At 35.0% G+C, this 21,491-nt stretch overlaps 1 protein-coding gene across 1 annotated transcript in view; it reads right to left on the reverse strand.

Moving 5' to 3' along the window:
- CEP128 (centrosomal protein 128) overlaps positions 1–21,491 on the reverse strand; it is a 121,247-nt gene that overhangs the window by 67,939 nt on the left and 31,817 nt on the right. The window contains exons 10-15 of the mRNA XM_074148406.1: positions 21,090–21,176; positions 19,512–19,586; positions 18,124–18,256; positions 16,275–16,435; positions 6,695–7,045; positions 2,257–2,907 (exon numbers count right to left, since the gene is read on the reverse strand). Coding sequence (XP_074004507.1) covers positions 2,257–2,907; positions 6,695–7,045; positions 16,275–16,435; positions 18,124–18,256; positions 19,512–19,586; positions 21,090–21,176 — 1,458 coding nt within the window. The remainder of the gene's footprint in view (positions 1–2,256; positions 2,908–6,694; positions 7,046–16,274; positions 16,436–18,123; positions 18,257–19,511; positions 19,587–21,089; positions 21,177–21,491) is intronic.

Raw genomic sequence — 21,491 nt, forward strand, 5'->3', positions numbered from 1 at the left:
TGACAGGTTCTCATCAGCTCTTCCTGCAGATGGATATGATTAACTATTTTGTTGCATTTACAGTCTTTGAATCAAGAGAATGTTGTGTACTTCTCTTGATTCATAGGAAGGACATGGACCTGTTGGAACGGGTCCAGCAGAGGGCCACGAAGATGATCAGAAGGATGGAGCACCTCTCCCGTGAAGACAGGCTGAGAGAGCTGGGGTTGTTCAGCCTGGAGAAGAGAAGGCTCCGGGGAGACCTCATAGCAGCCTTCCAATATCTGAAGGGAGCCTACAGGAGAGCCGGAGAGGGACTCTTTGTCAGGAAGTGTAGTGACAGGACAAGGGGTAATGGTTTTAAATTGGAAGAGGGGAGATTTAGATTAGATACTAGGAGGAAATTCTTTACTGTGAGGGTGGTGAAGCACTGGAACAGGTTGCCCAGGGAAGTTGTGGATGCCCCATCCCTGGAAGTGTTCAAGGCCAGGCTGGATGGGGCTTTGAGCAACCTGCTCTAGTGGGGGTGTCCCTGCCCATGGCAGGGGGGTTGGAACTAGGTGATCTTTACCGTCCCTTCCAACTGTAACCATTCTATGATTCTAAAAAAAGTTGCCTACTCCAATATATTACAAAATTGATCTCCCTCAAGTTCTTCTCTGTTTCAGAGACACAAAGGTGTACAAAAAACGTATGTAGATTAAGGATTCTGGGAAAGTCACAGCACTGTAAATGAAAGAAGGATGTGAATTTTTAAAATATTCTGTTTAGGTACAACTATCAGTAGCACTATCAAGGCCCTTACTGTAAGATTGACCTACATAGTCACAATCAAGTCATTTTTTGATTACTATCATCCAGAATACCCTTTTCTTCTTCCCCCTTGATATTAATGCACAGTCTTAATTTCAATGTCATTGTCAAAGAAAAAAAACACAACATACTTGGACAGATCATTTAAATAATGCTAGACACATTACAATTTAACTCACCAATGTTAAGCACTGCTGTCAAAATATTTTGATTTTAATGATCTTTCCACTAACAACCATCTACATTTTCTTTATTTCTACCTTCATTAAAGGCTTTCTGTGTTACCAAGTGCTTAAGAATTATTGTCAATTATTATGTCATGAATGATATATTAAATAATTAACCATCCTTTTCTAAGTAACATTAATTCATATCTGAAAAAATGGGGAAAATATGCATTTTTAACTAGTTGCATATTTTTGAAAAGACAAAGGAAATAAACATGCTTATATTACTTATGATGAAGCACATCATGAATCACTTAAACTTTGATTAAGGATTTTATAGTTTTTTATGGTTAAATTGGTACAATTTTGACATGAGCAAATTTTTAATTTAATGGGACTGAAGTGGAAAGTGTCTTTATAGCGCTTCAGAAGGGTACTCGAAATAGGTTGTGAATTACCAACCTATCTGGAAAACCACTGCCTCCATTTATGTGAATATACAAATTATTATTATTAGGACATGCAAAGTACTATCTTACGTATTTAACCATGTAATCAAAGTTGCTTCAATAAAAGTGCAATGTATAGCTTATACAACTGCTGACAGCTAACTGTGCAGTTCAGACCACTTCAACTTAACTTTTCAATTTTATTCAGAACACTTAAAGGCACTAAGATGCTCATTTTCTTTCCAACGCAATAGCCTTGAATCAGGAACAAATGATGTAAACTAAAGACATTAACTTGTTTCTTCATGAATAAATTGCCATATTTCATCATTTACTATACGACCATAGTCGCTTTTCTGAGAAATGTAGAAATTAGAAATTCTAAAAACTCTTTAAAATAGAAAAAAAATCAAAATTAACCTTAACAAGTGTTATACATTATCACTATTCACATTTTGATACAATGACATTATTTCTGCATCATGCAATTTAAATATTTACAAAAATGCATCATCCCTGAAATACTGCAAGTTCTTTAATAGAGCCATGACAATAATTGTAAAAACAACAGTTGAAGAAGAAATCATCAAATAATATTAAAACATTACAGCATCGCATATCTCCTTCTGTTCTGATCACAGAAATACATATTTCACTACTTTTGAACTAAGAAAGGCTTTTGACTTAAAACTCTTACTGTTCCATTTTTTACCCTGGACTTTAAACCTTTATGATGACCTGCAATAAAATGTATGTTAAACATTTTAAAGCCCAAGCATTATTACCTTCATCAATCAATACGGAAAAAACCCAACAGTCTGACATCGGAATTCCTGACTAATAAGTACCTTTAGCATTCTAAGCTGAGTCTCTGCATCATCCTTTTCTTGTTTAAGGAGTTTCATGAGCTCTTGAACATTCTGTTCATGTTTGATTTTAACATTTCGTAACTCTGATCTAAGATCTGCCAACTCCTGCTGGTGAACTTCTCTTTCCATCTTCAGCTGCCTGTTAGCTGAAGTTATCTCTTCATGCTTAGATTTCTGCTGTTTCTGGAGATCTGAGAGGCTCTTATGTAATTCCTTTTTGACTTTCTCCTCTTCTGCTATTCTGTTTGTTAGTTCCACACGTACAGAGCTTAAGTTTTTTACATCTGCTTGCATTTCTAAGAGTTTTTCTTGGTCTTTTTTATGGATCAAGTTACTAGTTGCAAGTTCTGTCTCCAAGTGTTTCTTTTCAGCTTGCATTTGATTTTGTAGAAAGACTTGTTTTTTCAACTCATTCTCTAATTTTTTTACAGTACCTTGAAATTCTTTGATCTCTTCTTCAAGAGATTCCTGATGAGACTTCATTTCATTCAGTTTTACCTCTTTGCAGTGGAGGAGTTCTTCCTGCTGGGCTCTCTTTGTAAGCACTTCATTCAGCTCTTTCCGAAGGTTTTCTATTTGGTGTATAGCAGAGAGAAGTTGACTTCTGAGGTCATCCTTTTCTTTGAGGGCCTAGGAAAGAAGAAAAAGAAATCCAATGTGACACAAAATAATTTAATAACAATGTCCTTAGTCATTCCTAATGTTTAAGGAACAATTAGCACAAGTTGTTCTGTGAAAATACAAAATCTTTGCTCATTATGAACTCAGTACAAATGTATTCAGGGTTTCTTTAAATTCAGACACAGAACATTTGTGATCTCAAAGGTATACCTGTTCTTAAAAGCCTCCTAAGCAGGGATAGTTTTGGTTAATCCCCTGCTTTTCTCACTCTCTTTACAGACTGAGATGGGTTTCTTTGCTGGTTCCTCCAAATAGCAAGATGGAGGAAATGAGGCAATACAGTAACGCAGCAGAATACTGGGAGGACTACTGGTCACACACACACCTTACCTACAGACCCATTTCATAGGCTGACTTCTTTTGCATATTTTCTACAATATTACATATTAAGTATATAAACTTTAAATTATTTTTGAAACTACAAACAGTAGATAAATGAATAGCAGTCAAAAGCCTTGCTCACTCATGCATCAAAGCCAAGAAATGTATACTTCGTCTTCAAGGTAAGTCAGCCACATTTAACAAAAATTGCACTGTTTTCCTAGGAGCTTAAGGGTTGGAGGTTTTTTCTCCAATATTGATATAGTTCAGGTTTAAAAAATCCTAGAAAATGAGCTAAATGACAGGAAAAAAATTGCACTGCAAGTACATGTGTGTTACTAAGCACTATATTTCATTAAACTCATGTTACGTACACCATTCCCAATTCTTACTTATCTCAAGTTATAATGTAATTTTTTTAACATTCTGTTTAAAATAGGATAGATGTATTGTAAATTTCTTCTTAAGTCACACACAACTCCTACTACAGGGAAAGAGAATGATAAAGGGACAATAAGAGATTTTCCTGATATATCACACAAATTTTATACTGAATTTTACTGACTATTTCCACTAACTTCACAAACAGTACACACTTCTTACAGATATAGTAAAATTACTTGAAATAATCCAGAACAAAAAGGCAATTAGGGCTAAGAGTGCGCAGGTTAAAAATCACAAAAACAATTTGTAATTACATCAAGAATAAGCAATGCAAAAAAAAAAATATACAAAAATAATAAGTCAGGGATGTGGGGTAATGACCATCATGATTTTTTCCTGAAAAAATATCAGTATTTCAACCTTCCTCAAACTGTCTTGCAGTTCTAGTTGCATGATTTGGCTAAACAAAACCAGTAAAATTAAAAAAAAACACTACTAAGTAACTCACTTTGAGTGTAAGTATGTTTTCTACGTTCCCATACTTAGAAGAAAATATATTCCAAAAGACACAAAATGTTAGACATCCCCCACTGTCAACCAATACCAAGGATAACCACATAGGCAAGACTTTAACCAAGTTAGCCCAGTAACTCCAAAAGAATGAAACCTAAACTATATCCCACCCATTGTCTGCAAATATTTGGAATATCTCATAAAACTGCAAGCTAAAATTGTAATCCAATTTTGAAAACTTGCCATCAACCCTTTGAAGTCCTATAACTGAAAGCAAAGACAACAGACTGCCAAGTCTCCTCTTTCTTTATTATTTATTTTTATAGTTTTATCTCAGATGTTAATTGTCTATATATTTCAAAGCTGGTTCAATTATGTTCATCTAGTTCCCTGAAGCTTATCACAAATGCTGCATCTCGATTGATTATATCCTCATATGGAAACTGTCTACAACTTTGTACAGAACATGAAACATTGTTTGTATTTTTTCTCCTCCACAATGACGCAGAGTTTATGTTATGTTACATATCTTCCAACAAAAAGATTTTCTTCAGGAGTGACACCTCAGACTGGTAAGAACAAGACTGGACCCAGTACTGACCCCTGGGGAACACCACTAGTTACGGGCCTCCAAGTGGACTCTGCACAGCTGATCACAACCCTCTGAGCTCTGTCTTTCAGCCAGTTCTCAATCCACATCACTGTCCTCTCATCTAACCCACACTTCCTAAGCTTAACTATGAGGATGTTATGGGAGACAGTGTCAAAAGGCTTGCTAAAGTCGAGGTAGACAATATCCACTGCTCTCCCCTTGTCTACCCAGCCAGTCATGCCATCATAGGCAGCTACAGATTGGTCAACCATGATTTCCCCTTGGTGAGCCGCTATTATAGGAGCAGGCACCTTTTGACCCAGCTACTAGAAAATACAAAGACTCACAGACTTATTAGAGACTCTCACAGCCTGGAGAAGAGAAGGCTCCGGGGAGACCTCATAGCAGCCTTCCAATATCTGAAGGGAGCCTACAGGAGAGCTGGAGAGGGACTCTTTGTCAGGAGATGTAGGGACAGGACAAGGGGTAATGGTTTTAAATTGGAAGAGGGGAGATTTAGATTAGATATTAGGAAGACATTCTTTACTGTGAGGGTGGTGAAGCACTGGAACAGGTTGCCCAGGGAAGTTGCAGATGCCAGGAAGTTGCCAGGCCAGGCTGGATGGGGCTTTGAGCAACCTGCTCTAGTGGGGGTGTCCCTGCCCATGGCAGGAGGGTTCGAACTAGGTGATCTTTACGGTCCCTTCCAACTGTAACCATTCTATGATTCTATGATTACAAACAGAATGATGGTTTCGACTACTGGGCCAAGAAGGGATGATCAGCATTAGCACTGATGTGAGTGTTTGCCTTTAAAGCAGTGTCAGGACTAGAAAAAGTCAAGGAATTCTAATAAATAAAAAAAAAAAAAATAAACCCCAAAACCAAACAAACCCAATGTTTTTTCCTGAGAAACTTCATAGGAGGAGGAAGAGAGGAATAAGTGGTTTGCCACACTGAACAAAGACAAATGAAAACCCCAGAAATGTTACACGATCAAATTGCAAATTGATTTTTTCAAATAAAAAGTTCTGGAAAACATAAGGAAGAGGCTGAAGCAAAACATACAGGAAAAACATTAGAAAAAAAAAAAAGGAAGAACTTAAAAAAATATAAGGAAAACAGACTCCCTATCCAGATGAATGGAAAATGCCAGGAACTGCACAGTAGGTGTTAGCAGCATGTTCATCCCAAATGCAGGTAAGAGTGCCTTTTTTTGCTAAAATCTCCAGATTTTGCTAAAATCTCTGCACATTCTCAAACAAAAAATATTTATTTTTGTCTCCAAACATTAAATCCTAACTTAGTTGCAGTCCTTATGATATTTCAGAACCTGTAGTCTTTATTAGCAATAAAAGATGTCACTGCTAAGCCTTGAAGTCTGAGAAAAGCTTAAATGCAAAATGGAATCAAAAATATGCTAGTTGTACCAAAGTCCATATAGCATTACGGTCTGCTAGCAATCTGGCACACCTGGTGAAAGCAAACATCTACTATCAAAGATGTGACCACTGCCCACTACATGAGACAATCCAAAACTTCAACATGGGTTACTACTTAACGTGATTAAAATTTTTTACAAAATATAACAAAACATGATTTCCTTAAAAATTTAGTAAAGATAAGCTATGTTAATTAACTCTTAACTGAAAAGATAAAGTAAAAGCAACCTTCATAGCGAAACTTTCTTCTTTACAAGAAGAAAGCTTTGATTAAGTGAAGAGACTGGAATAAATACTGGTTAAAGAAGAGAATGTGGAACTCTAATATTGCCATCTATTAGCTGTTTTGTAGTTTACCAGAAAATTTGGTCCAGATCTTAAGGCAAAAAGTGTTTTAAGTCACAGTTTGCATTAATAAACTCCTCATCCTCATTTCTGAAATAAACGGAAAGGGTAGAAAAAAACCAAACCCAGTCAATCTTACCTGATTGTTCTTGTCCATCAGTTGGTTGATAGTTTCGTTTTGTTTTTCCACCTCACGATCCAGTTTCTTACATTTCAGCTTCCATTGGCGGATAGTTTCCTGTGCTCTCACCTTCAAATCTTCTCTTTTTTTCTCAATCTCCAGCCTGAGTGCCTCTGAATGCTTGAGTTCAGCGAGGTACCGTTCTGCTTCCTTGGTACTATCTTCAACCTGTTGAGCCAACTCAGCCGACTGGAGTTCAGTTTGTCTACGTCCATCCTCACAAGTCTTGTAGCAACTCTGTATCTCCTTTAGCTGGTCCAGGATTTTTTCCTGCTGCTTCTCCCTGTTTTCCAGGTCAGATGTTAACACCTGGAATCATCATAGCAAAATATGAAAATTCCAACTCTAAAGATGCACAATAGAAACCTTATCAAACAACATACAGCAATGTTAAATCACATTTCTATCTAAAATAAGAATAGCATAAAAGAGCTCCTTGACTAGCGGGGAAAGCCCTGTTAGCCCAGAGTATCTTCCCCCTCTGCAGTGGTAAACAACTTCAACACAAGATATAAAATACCTGGCTACTCTATCCTGTATTTTACTTTCTGCATTTGTTCCTCTTCTGGTTGTTGTTGTTACTATTTCTATCTTAAGTTTGAGAAGGAATCATTGACCCGGATTCTCATATGTTACACACTAGACAAATATGGAATAAAGCAAATAGTAAGATGTAAGGAGGTGAATATAAACAGATGAGAAGAAAAAAAAAATTAGCAAAGAAAAAATAGCATTCACCACAACAAAAGTAATCTATAGCATATGAGCTAGTTGTTACCCGGTTTTATGCCGGTTGCTTTTATGGAAGCAACACGCTGAATAAGGGCATTTTGGAAAGCACTGATGAATACAAAGAGAACACAGCAGCTTGCTAGATGTTTCTAGAAAAAAGTGCAAAGATGTTTGAAAATGTAGCAAGCGTATTAGAGCCAGCATTAGTTGACCTTTCAATACTGAATGAAATTGAAACCCCACATTTTAAAAATAACAAGCCCTGCCTATCTCGAATCTGGATATTTCTCAGGACAGTCTCATAAGCAAGTCAGGAAAAATTTCTCCACGTGCCTTCTGTAAGGGCATGTTCACAAACCAGTTATTGAAACTTCAGTAGCAAAAGTGAGTTTTATTAAGATCATCACGTAGAATTTCACATTAGTATTCTGTATTTCAGGCCTTTTTAGACTGCTTTCATACCATTCAGTATTTTCATTAATGACTTAGATGAATTTAATAGGCCTGCTCTATAGTCAGTCAAAGATATTATCAAGCTTCAAGGGATGGAAATGCTTTAGAGAAGAGGATTAGATTTCAGAACAAGTGAAACAAATTGGAGATGTAGTCTGAAATAAACAGGGTGCAATTCAGAAGGGACAAGGGAAAAATACTTTGCCAAGGAAAGAATAAGCAGCTTTACAGATGCACGTAGAATGACTACTTAGACAAAGGTCCTTCCACAAGATTGGGAGGGTGTGGGGTGTGGTGGGTGTGACTTGGGTTTATTGGTTGGGTTTTTCTTGGTGGGTTTGTTGGTTTGGGTTTTTTTTTTTGCCCTCCAAACCTGGTCATTACCTCCTGGGAGGCAATAAATTGTACCAGTCTTTTCAGGATAGCATTTGCTGTCCTGGAAAGAAGACTGCACATGCACTCTTGCATGTGACAGACCATGGTGCTGCCAGAAAACACAGACGGGAATGGACTGACACCGCAGACAAGAGCAACCAGTCCAGCTGGCTACTTGTACCCATGATGTAAAACAGGAGTAGGATTATCCATTGGACAATTGGACAGTTGCTCACCTGTAGAATGAATATTCCTGCTCTAGACACAACTGATATATAAATAATAAAACAACAGGTAAACACACTGCAGAATAGTTGGGAGTAAATCTTACACAGGTGGAAAAATGAAAATAGGAAAGTCTTTCTAGATTTACAGTTCTATGCATTAGAAAAAACCCACATATATTCTGCCTCACTATTATTTAAACATGCATTTTCAAGCACATCAGGCAAAACGACAGGTCTAACCTTGTAAAGTCTTGATTCATAAGACAAAACAACCAACCAAAAAACACACAAGCTACAATTAACAAAATTTTATCAAAAACTAGTTTAATTTCAAATGAAAACAGATATTACAATATTACTTTTAAGGTAATGATTTAAATTCTGAATGTAGCAGAAGTTAAAAATAGCCAAATAAATCACAGTCAGGCATTACATTTACCCTTCCATAGATTTTCTAAAATGGGTCATCATTTCTTCAGAGTCATGTGATTATACAAACTATTATCACTTCCCATTTCATGTCCTTCTGGACAGACCATAGAGGATGTCAGCCCAAACTGATGTACTACTCAACTTTGCATCATTTAAAAATAGTTAGTTATGCATAATTCCCCCAGAGAACACACTTCATTAATACAGCTACAGTTCCCACAGACTTTTAATGAAATATGAGTCTAAGCTTAAACACAGAAAACAATGTTCAATTAATTGCAAACACTCGCTTCACTATGTAGAAGCAAATCCTGATCTCCAATCTATTGAGTTACAGTAAAATGAAAAAAATGGGAACATTTGTTTTAGATGTTTATCTTGAAGCACAACTAATCTATCATGAGCTATTTCCATGAAGTGGAAAAATGAACTTTGACATGCATGTACCAATAAGTGAATTTTAATGTTTTATTTTTAAAATTTGTGAAAATACAACAGATCTTTGCATATAGTTTGCACTTTGCTTAGCAAAGTTAAGCAAGCACAAACCTAAACCAGTTGAAGTCAGCTGGAAAACAGCAGTACAGCATATCAACATTTCATGCAGCTTTCCCAGTAAAGCAAGGGAATAGAGAAACAGTGAGTTTCCACACTCTTTTTTTTATGTTTTTATAATATCATAACAGGGGTCCCAAATGCACTGACCTGTACTTTTGAATTCCTGTTTGACATACGATAAACATATCTGTATGTGAGCACGTATGCAGTTGTCAAAATTCTGTTTGATCTTTAAGGGCACGCCCTACTGATATTTAAAACATTAAGAAAGCAACTTTTCAGACATGGGCTGTCACAAAAATAAGAAAGCAAAAAATTCGGTATGAAATCATATCTATATCATCTATACACACAGAGAGAGGTCTCCCAGAAAGAAGAAAGCCTCTTTCCAGGTATGGCATATACATACTTTCACACAAGGGGAACACACATACACAAACACTATTTGTTAGAGATTTTTTTTGCTTCAGTAGCTGTAAAAGCACATCTCAAACCTCACTGTCCATGTACGGAGCTTAAGTTCCTCTAAAAACAAAGATTGGCTCCTTGGAAAATCCCAACACACAATCCCAATTTCTAGGCATTATGACAAAAAAGTAGGATGACTGACTGTTTGCAATTTTTAAAATAATATTTCTAACAGAACAGTTACAGGCATGTAGTCTCTTTGCCATTTGTCATTACCTGCCTGCACACGTCAACATTGCGGTTCATAACCCTTAACAGCAATGAACATCTAGAGTTCATCAGAACCATCTTAAAGGACGCAGTTTTCATGTAATGATTTGAAATATCAATCAACAGGGTCAGTAGAGCATGCCTTGCTAAATACGATACCCCTTTCAGACAAACACTAATCAGTAAATGACTGAGTACTAGTTTTTGTGGAACCATACTATCAGCAGGTAGTAAATAGTTAATACAAAACATAAAGCAAGTTACATTACTACATCTTTTTAATGCCTAATTTTGATTTTATGAGAATTAAGATTGTTTTGATAATAAAAAATAATTATGCAAATTACTGGTGTCACTGGAAAAACATTGTACTTGGCAGTGGTGAGCTGTGAAAGTATGACCTTGTGGTTTCATTTCACAATGATGATCTTATAAACTTAAGCTTTTAATTTCTTTCTAAACAATCTTTACAACTAAAAATAACAGATAATGTAGCTAAGTGCATAGCATCGCATTTTTCAATTTTGGCGTATTTTCAAAAAACATTAGATTTAATATATAAAAATTTAAAAATGAAAATACTGTGTGCCTATTGTTCATAAGTTTGTCAAGACCTTGTCTTGAAAGCCAACTATTTTCTGCTAAAATAACAAACTATCCTGCATAGAATGTTTATACTTGCAGATGTCAGTCTTGAATATTAAAATACTAACACCTGGAGTAAGGAGGTACCCCTGTTTCCCCATCATGTTTTAGACCATTTGTATACAGACATCTGTAGGATTCTCAATCCTCAGTTTCCCTCCAGCCTTTTAGTCCTCATTTTCCTTCTCAGCCAGAGAATCTCCATTGCAAAGGGCATTAAACATGCATGCAGACAATACATCACAAAATGTTACCATTAGTGGAAGCCCCACAGCCTGTCTGTTCCCTTTGCAAAGCTGTTTGTATGCAGATCCTGCTGGAGCCGTGGCCAGAGCAGTGCTGAATACAACTTCAGCACAGGCTAAAAATCAGATAGGGACTGGGTCAGACACCATGAGGACCTATTCTGGTATTATAATCAAGTGTTGTACCACAGAGGTTTCGTGATTTTTATTTTTTTTTCTTGGTTTGTTTGGGAGGTTGGTTGGTTTTTTTCATTACCATTGAGGGTGAAATACTGTGTTACCTGTGGGAAAGGAGCTGCCCTTCATCAGGATGCCACAGAGGATAAAGGAAGTGCCACTGGAAGGGAAATAAATTAAAAACCTAACACAACAAATCTAAGTTTGCTCTCAGCCTCCAGAGCTGTGGGATTTGAGGGAACTGGTCAAAAGAGAAACATCAATCCTTACCACAGACTACACCTTAATCCAGCTCCAGGGTCTGGATTTACAGTGCCAGAGCCCTGCTAGGGCTAGAGAAGTCGGAATTATCACAGATCTGCCTCCATTTTTGCTTTGGGAACATGTTTGAAGTCAGTGCTTGAAGTTGTCTAATTTTCACATCCCTATCTTGGAATTACCCTTCTAGGTAATTAAGAATGTAAATATTTTAAGGATTTCTACAAGACAGGAATACAGAGATGTGGCAGTTTGGGTTCATTTGTTTTTTTTTAAATCCAAGTTTCTCCTTCTCAGTTGTGACTAGTAAACAAGAGTGAGATAATCCAAGACAAAGGACAAGCAATGTCAGGAGATTAGGAAAAAAATAAAAAAAAAATCACCTTCCTTGGACATCCGAGTTTCTCTTCCAAGTAGCAAATTACTTAAACACTTGTGATTAAAAAAGAAGTTCTATGAAGATGAGAAATGCTGCCTTTATGGATTAAGACTGCAGATTCAAAGCAGCGTCTAGTGTCTTTGGCAGCTGAAGGTCAGTCACCCAGAGAACTCAGTGAGCTACTCTGGATGCAATAGAAGCATGACGATATTCTGTGACATACATTACAGCAGCACAGAGGTTCTCCTGACAGAAGAAACCCAGGATATTCAGAACAGTTCATTGTTAAAATGTATTGCATATACATATATGCATGCATATACCAGCAACTGTTAGTATGTTTTGTATTGCAGTTACTATAGAAAATACTGACTGGAGCATGTTGTCTCTTCTCAGTCTATACATGAGACACTTCTGGGTCCCAATTTTTCTAACCAGATTAATTCTATTGCTGCATTTTCATAGTTCCACTGCTAACAGAACCAAGGGGAAGGTCTTAGAATACTCATATCAACTCATTTGCCATCAACCCAACATCAAATACTCTCCTTCTGGCTATAGTATCTGAAGATTTTTATAAAAGAGAAATGTGTTCGTGGAACACTTAAAAATGTCATTAAGATTAGTTACTAAATCCTGGGATACAGCATATTAACACTCTAGAGATCTGAATGCAAGTATTATTTTAAAAACTGATTCAAGTTTGTATCAGCCCTCAGAGTACAGCGCAGAGTACAGCACAGACATTGCAATTGACAGGCCCTGGCTAGAGATGACACAGAACAGAGATGATTAACATACTCAAAAACAGAGGCACCATTTGGCCCCAGTAAAACAGTTCTGCTCCAGTTTTCTACATATCCAAAATCGTCATATGCAATCTAGCTTTCAACTTTGGTAAGAAACTGGATGCAGAGAAAGAGGCCAATATTTTCCATTTAAGAGCCTAGTTATTTATCTGAAGTGTAAAGTAATCACCACAGGCACTAAACGTGCCACTGTCACCGTTCCAGTAAATCCTGTAGTTTGGAGTTCCAGCCCTCAGCTTGACTACACATATCATACCTTCGACCTGCATTTTCAACATCTAATTTAAAAATAAAATCACCACAAAGTGCAAACCAAAATTCATTCTAGGTATAGAAAACACATGGTGTATTCAGCACAACATTCCTTAAAACTTTTGTGTGAACATTTAAAATGCACATGAGGCTCACCCATCTGCTACAATTTAGAGAACTAATGCCTTACACCACAGTTATGTGCAAACATTCTATACCGGTACGAAAATGAGAAAGCCACATTCCACCCCACTGTACTAATTACATTAGTCACCTAGAGTACATCTATATGTATTTTTCTCCCTCCTCTCTTTTTTTTCTCCCCTATATCTCAGCAGCACAGTCACCATCTTGCTTGTCTTGCTTGCTTTTCAACAATGCTATCCAAATTATTTCTCTTACTAATTTTTCCTGAATGCAGACCTCAAATAGCAATTTATTCATTACAATCTCATCTGTGTTTCCTGCCAATCGTATTGTATCTAACCATCAAGAAGTATTAATCGAGAAGGTTTAGATTTTTTATGGAAGCATAAGTTCTGTGAATTGAGTAATTGGAGATGCAAAACTTCAATCAGTGAAGAAGTGTATTCATGCAGTAAAAGGTGTATTGCGCAAAATCAATTTCTTAAAGCGATGTCTTCTCCATATTTTTCCAACGTTTGAACTGCTACTCCTTCTGACAGATAATGGTTTATGTAAAACACCAATTTTTTTTTGTTCAAGTTGATATGTGGTTTTAGATAGATTTAAAATGTACAGATGCTGTTCACTTTGATAAAGTTTCTATCTCTAGCACTATTTCAGCATTTTAACTCCATTGACATGGCAATGGGGGCTGGTCTGCAAAGGTATTGACTTCTCTTACATTGTATGAGTATCTCTTTAAATTTAGAAAAGTGTTACTTATTGATTTTCAGATATATTAATTGGCTCATACAATGAAAATAACTGGCTAACAGTTTTCATCTTTAGAGGAAGAAAAAGCCATAAAATGAATTTTAATGAGGATAAGGTCTTCGTAAGACTGAAAGACTTATGTTACTGAAGAATCCTTATCTTAAATAAACAAAATAAACAAAGTTCAACAACTTTCCCTAAAAAAAATTTGAAATATTTTAACAAACTTTCTGCTGTTACACTCTACGGGTCAATACTGTAAGATTACTTTGACATAATTAGAATGAGAAGTAATTAGTAAATCAAACAATTTCACAAACATAAGAGTCTAAAAATACTTATGGAGAAACTAGGGTATTGCATCTTTATAATTTGTGTACTTTATTTCTTAGCCATAAGAATCCCATATCTATATAGTTCAATGCAGAAAAATATATTTAAGATAGATGCATACATTTGCAAGATCTTACAGAAGCATCCTCAGGTAAACTATAGCAACTGAAATAAAACTTTTCTCTATTAAATTTAAAAATTAATTTTCATTCTAAATATTTAATATTTTTAAAATTAATTTTAATTCCAAATATGAGTTTAAGAATGTGATTATAATCTTTTTCACCCTCTCTATTTGATATCGTATTGTGAGTTTATGGCAACTGTCAGGGACTAATGTACAACACACACACCTCAAATTGTTGAAAACGATAACATTTAAATAAATCAAAAGAAATTTCTAATATCACATGTACACCAGAGGCAAATGCAGTTACACCCTCCCTGCTAGCCAAAGATACATTACACTCAAGTCAAACATGACTGGTCACTTCCAACTGGGAATCAGACTATCTGATAGGAGCAGCTGTTAGAACAGGCTTTACAAACTGCTTTGTTAGTACAGAAGTTTAGAAATTCACATCCTTGCATTCCTTGATGTCTCATTAAAAGGAAAACACACTAGCTATTTTCCTGTTACTGCCTCTGTAGGAGAATGCAGTGGGAAGCAGATAAGAAGTACAAAGTATTTTCTGTTGAGATAATCGGGGAAGTGAAAAATTTCTAACTCGGAGCAATGACAATGACCCCAGCTGAGCACCCTTCCATCAGTATTTTCACAGAGCAGGAAATTAGTATTAGAACATCATTCTCACCATCAAGAAAGCATGTTCTACAAGCAGAAGTTCAAAAAAATTGGTTTTTTATGGGTTTTTATCCCATTAACTCCTGCCACCAAAGCAATTAGAATTTCTCAGGCTCCAGAAAACAAAAAAACAGCATGTTTTTTTTTGATTGATGAAGATCTTATCCGCATTAAAACAGGTTAGCCTGGAGTTGTATTGGCCAGCTAGAACACATGCTGATAGGCATCAGCAAATAAGTTCTGCTTGCCTTATCCTCTATAGGAGCACTCTAGGTCTTTTTAAAGCTGTTCCATGACCAATTCATAAAGTGTGAAGGAACTTATTTTGAGACTTCGATTTTTTCCAAATGTAATTTGATGTATTAGTTTGATTTAAATCAGCACAGAAGTTGACGAGGGAAGACAGCAGCAGAAGTAAACTGAACAGTATAGTCCTGTAAATCTATGAAAACGCAAGAAAAAAATAATTCCTACTTTTGAATTTCCAAAGTGGCATAACACCATTTCAAAGCAAAGTACCTTCATTCAAAAAATACAAAACCCCTGGGTTACTGAATGCCCCAACACAAGTACAACAAATGTTAAGTACTTGACTACTGAAGTCCCACAGAGGGTTTTTGAAAATATCCTCATTTCTCCTAACAGTCATGAAAGACAGTAGAAAACAGTTACAGTTCAGGCATCTTACTACCAATGACAAATCTAGACAAGATCCAAAAACGCAGAAATCTCTTGTCTTAAATAAAAAGGCTACTGCCTCTTTCTATCTCATTTTGTGTTCAAGATAAAAGTCTTCTAACTAAAATTCCAGTGTCAGAGACTGCTGCTATTCTTTTCACAGAGAATCACTTTAAACAGTATGTGTTTACCAAAAATAAGAATGCTAATCCTAATTAGTATAATAATTATTATATTGCAGCTAATTGCTAAAAAAAAAAAAAAAGGGCAATTATGATCTATCTATCCAGAAATCATTATTGATGGTAACTGCTGAACAAATCAGATCACCTTTTCTTTGCACATGGGAAAGAAGTAACCCAAACCATGAATTCATGGGCAATAGCAAACACCATTTTTGGTTTATTAACAAGATGGGAGAGAAAAACCTCTGCAAACTCAGACCACCTTTCAAAGTTATTTATAGAATAAACTAAGAAGAGTATGACAGTTGCTCTTAGTTTTAAAGGTTACTCCCTAATCTGGCATATCCTCTACCTTAAATACATGGGAAATTATTAAAAAAAAACCAAACCACACCAAACAACAAAAATACAACTTACCTGTATGTGCATTACAAGCTGTGCTTTCTCTTTGTCCTTACGCTCTATGCATCTCTTTAGTTCTTCTACCTCTGACATTACAGCATTATGATTCAGCTTTGCTTTAAGCTCCAAAATATGTTTCTCCAGTTCTTGCTTCTCTCTCTCATGTCTCTCTACTACTATAAAAGAGTGAGAACAGAACAACAGGCCCAGTAGAAATACTGACTTGTGGTCAATTATCTTTTTCTTATTTATCTTGTAATATTCTTCTCTACTTGAGACTATTCTACTACTATTGATTTTGATCAAAGTATCTGTGAAAAATGGCTATCCCTATATTATAAACTTTTCCTAAATGAAACAGTATTTTTGTTTATCCAGTCATTGGGGGGTGTGTGTTCTCTTTTTTCTTGTTTTTAAAAAAACAACTCACCCAATAAAATAAAATAGGACAGAAGCAATGGAGAAATTCTGGTGTAAATGAAACTTAGCCACAAACATCAAGGCCAAAATTTTATCCCAGCAGAGTAATACTTCCTTATTTGGAAGTCACACTGTCTGTGAATTTTATGTCTGAATCCTACAATCACGATAAAAGTTCTTGATGTGAGTAAGCTGTAAATTTCTTCAACCAGAAATTCAAAGGTGTTTAGTCAAAAACTACTAGAGGCAAAGAAAATCTCCATTTGTATTCTTCCCATGCATCTTCGAAGATACAGAAATAACACAGTACGAAGAAACACAACTGCATAAATTATAGAAATATATATGTGAATATTTTTACAGCTCCAGTACATTTTTTTATTTTCTTTGTATTTTTACAACAGTTTTTATTTATAATTATAAAACAAATGGAAAAATTAAAATAAATTTTCATTAACAGGAAAAGCATATTGTTTCAAATAAATTCCCTTTTAAGCAGATACATTAATATGACTGGAGAAAAACTATTAAAAATTACTACTTTGTGTTAGATTTCTGAAGCTAAGCCACGTACAAAATCTAGCTATTTTCCAGTGCTCTATATGAGATTTGTAAAACAGGGAGTCAGAGTCCTAGTTGAATAACGAAGATAATTGTATGAAAATATAAAAAGAAGTCATTAACCAAACCAATTAAACATTCACCGAGACACTGGACTTGAAGTCGCTATTCCTCTATTATCTTGAGTAATACATTTCTATGTTAATAAGGAGAAAGATAAAGACTTTCTCTAATGCCTTTTTGATTGTGGTTGAAAAGTTTAAATACAGATAGATAACTAACAATGTAGCGAAGACCTTGCTAAAGTGGTAATTTAATATGCAATTACATCTTGAAATGGTTTAAAATATTTTACTTCTAAATATAATTGTTCCATCTCTAGAATTCTAACATACTGCAAACAGAAGCCCTGACTGCATCATACTGGACAATTTTCTTAACCTCTCTGGAACATGTTGTTACCCCTTAGAAACTCTACAATAAATCCGTCAGTCTTATTAATCAGCTATGTAAATGATTTTCAAGATGGCAGAGTTTAAAGTGCAAATGGACTGAAATGTAAAATTTCAGGAAAATTAATATTTAAAAATATGCCAAATTTTTTTCTTCTGTAAAAACACTATCCACTTCAGTGAAATTGTCTCTAATGATCTTCACCTTCTTTAAACATGCAAATCATGGTATTTTATCCTAAATTTTAACTCTGATTGCTAATTATTTGTTAATATTCAGATGCCAGTACTTATTAACTTAAAAGCTGAGGAGTTAAATGTCTGGTTTTGTTGAAACAATAGAAGAATTAGACTGAAAGTCAAAGTCAGAATTAATGTCTAGGCTAACTAACTAATTTGCAGACCTCTAGTGCAAAATTTGAGAATTGTACCTGTTCTAATTCTCCTGTCATCATCTTGTACATCCTGGAAGCTCTGGCGGCAACTAGCAACATGTGAAATTTGATGTTGCAACTCTACACGGTCGTCTTCTGCTCTCAAAAGTTGGGAACGAAGATCCTCAATCTAAAATATGTGTACAAGTATCAAACGTTTAATGAAAAACAAAAAGAAAGAGTAAACAGCATACTTTTAATTAAGCACTACAAAACCCAAAAACTATACCCAAGTAATATTTATATCTAAATCTCAAGAGTACTGCAGATGGTAAACAAAAAGACAAATTACTTCCTAGTTATAGGCCACAAAGTGATTACTCAAAATTAAAGGAAATATTTTGATTTGTTACATTGACCATGGATAAGCATTAATTCCTCTAGACCAAATAAAATGCTACCATTTTATATGTTGCAATTGTCTTTTTACATTGCTAGTGAAATTATTTATATAAATTTAATAAGCGATGTATTTTATTTAAATTCTACTAATTAAAAATACAATGTACTTATTCTTAAGAAACATCGGGGCTTTTCACATTTTTCCATTCTATCATATACAGTCTAGCGCTTACAAAGATGACATTGTGTACATGAAAATAGAGGAAATATGACATGCTAAAAATGGACTGAAGGAAAATAGCTCTAACTCATATTACCCACGTGTGACATAGCACTATATTCCATGCACCGTGAGTTAAATTCAAAACAGTAATACAGTCAACTTAAACTTCTGCTAGATACACAAGTCAAACGAGTAACACTAATGGATAAGTATGCCAGTTGCCCCCTCCCTATTTATTCCCATTTTTTCCCCAGCTCCTCTGAAAGAAGGAAGGATTAGAAATGTTTAGGAGAAAGTACATTTTTCTAAAGCTACAACCCATGTTCCTGGAACTTCTAGATTTAATCATATATGCATCAACAGGTATTGTTTAGAGCACACTTTAGATACTTTTTAGGTGTTTGGTTTTTATATATTTTTATCACGTTGGTATACAATACAGAAAATACTTCTAGGTCACTGGTTTATCCGAGTTCACCAATTATAGCATGCACTTTGCATAAGAATAATTACGAATATAGAAGTTGTTCTAAAGCACACTATAAAGGGCAGTTATAAATAATGTGTTTATGTACCATAACTACTACCACTACTACAATTACTATGTATGAACATCTATACATGAAAGTTGGGAAAGCAGGAAAAGTATAATGAGAGCCTAGTCCACATATTTTTACACTCTTAAACCCGTCTTTCTGTAACTCCTTCTTCTCTTCCCAAAACAATGTTATCATAGTATGAGAACGGAAGATTAAGCAAAAAGATTCAGACACAGCTTAATATGAAAACTTCAGGATTTTCACCACACCAAAGCAGTTACCTGACGCAAAAGAGCCTCTCTACTGCTTTCTGATTCATTCAACTTTTTCCGGGACTGCTCCAATTCCTGCTCAAGCTTTCATTACATAAGATGAAGAAAGAAAAGCAATGTATGCGTCATACTACAAAAGTGTATTTTAACTATTTAATTCTGGCGCAAATTAATCAATATAAGCATCTATTTAAAATGAGGCATAATATACACAATATTCTTATTTGTCCAAAATTTTAAAGCAAATTTTCGTTTGTACTAAATCCCTGCTATATGTATTTAAATTAAATAAAGAGAATTCAACTTACACTCTATATTTTTGTACAATATTCTATATCTCATGAAGATACAAAATAGTATATATAATCCAAAACAAAAATGCACAAAAGCAAACTTTTACTGGGTTAAAAGTAAAAGAAAGCAAGCTAAAGTTTTTTTAGAAGTTTCAAAAACATTGTCCCTGGATTTGAAACATACTTTCAAACTCATTAAAATTAACAATGACTTAACATTTGAAGTCACCTTTGTTACATAGTTTATTCATAAAAGTATTAAAGATTACATGCATTAGTAGAACTGGTAATTGGTAAAGTCTATGTTTTTTTCTGTCTTGTGTAAAAAGATGTATTTGAATTATTATGGAAACAAGGACTGAAAAACTGAAGTGCCAACAATTAAAATTTTTCCTAAAAATATAATATTAAGGTAATTTAAAAATGTTTAATCAGAAATAGCCAGCAAACCGATGACCATTTAGAAAAAAAACCAAACAAAACCCACAGAAAACCAAAGCTATAAAATATTTTCTGACTTCTACCACAAATAGTTCAAAGATCACAAAGATCCCCATGGAAATAAATATAGGTTTTGACAGCGGAAATTGTTATTGCAGAGATAGCAACCCCAAAGAGGATGTTGTGAGGCTGGAAAATGAGCAAAGTAAACAGGACCAGCATTAATGGAATAGAGAGAGTAACATAATATAAAACACTAAATAGTTGGTTTAACATAAAGGAGTATAACTTTGCAAGTATTGTCAAAAAGGCCAAACTCCATGTAAGAAAAGCTAGAAAAAGTGTAACATGGCCCTAGCATCCTGCCAGAACATAAATATAAGAAATCTTTTTTTTTATGAAAAGGAAGAGAGCAATACAGCAACAGAGAGTTCAGAAAGACTAATTATTAATAATCATGGTGCAAAATAACTACTATGCATTAGTTGCAGGGATGAAGAAAAGCTGCATCTTTGAGCTGCTGCAAATAAGCAAGAGCAGATTATGTATAACTTCAGAGACAAATCAGAGAAAGAAATCAAGGATAATCCCCAAATTATAAACTTGTCCACCTGGCAGGGTGGAAGAGTCATTAGAAGTAATACACTATAACTAAAGAGCTTTGAAGGAAACAGAAGTTCAGCAGAGCTATATTCACAGTGCCTCTGATGCAAAAAAACCCAACCCCTTGTTATCTTAGAGAGTAAAGAAAGTATTATCCTGCTGGTTTCTCCCAAAAGTAAGCATATACTGTAACATATGACACTATGCACTTATTTAAAACTAAACAAGAGAGAAGAAAATTAAGTCTTACTTGGTTCTTTTCACTTTCATATTTCACAAGTTTATTTTTCATGAGTTCTTCTGTTTCATCTGCTTTAGCATCTTGCTTCCTTAAAGCCTTTAGTGGGGAAAAATATATTGTGAACTTCATTATCAAATTTAAGAAGTCTTCTCTGTAAGTCTGTTAAAATGAATGAATCTGCTGATATATTTAAGAAAGAAGATCTAGACAAATGCTTTCTGTCTATGTCTAACATTTCCATGTGGAGCCAATGTGTAATGTTATGAAAAAATAAATACAAGTCCATGCATACATAAGCACACCCATGCACAGAACAGGGTAAAATACGAAGTCAAAGCTAGCACTAACATCATTCCAATGTATAGAGTTCCAGATGCTCAAGGCTGACCCTAAACACGTTGAGATGAAGGT

This window comes from Numenius arquata, chromosome 6 (assembly GCF_964106895.1).
Source record: "Numenius arquata chromosome 6, bNumArq3.hap1.1, whole genome shotgun sequence".
In the NCBI taxonomy this organism is placed as follows: domain Eukaryota; kingdom Metazoa; phylum Chordata; class Aves; order Charadriiformes; family Scolopacidae; genus Numenius; species Numenius arquata.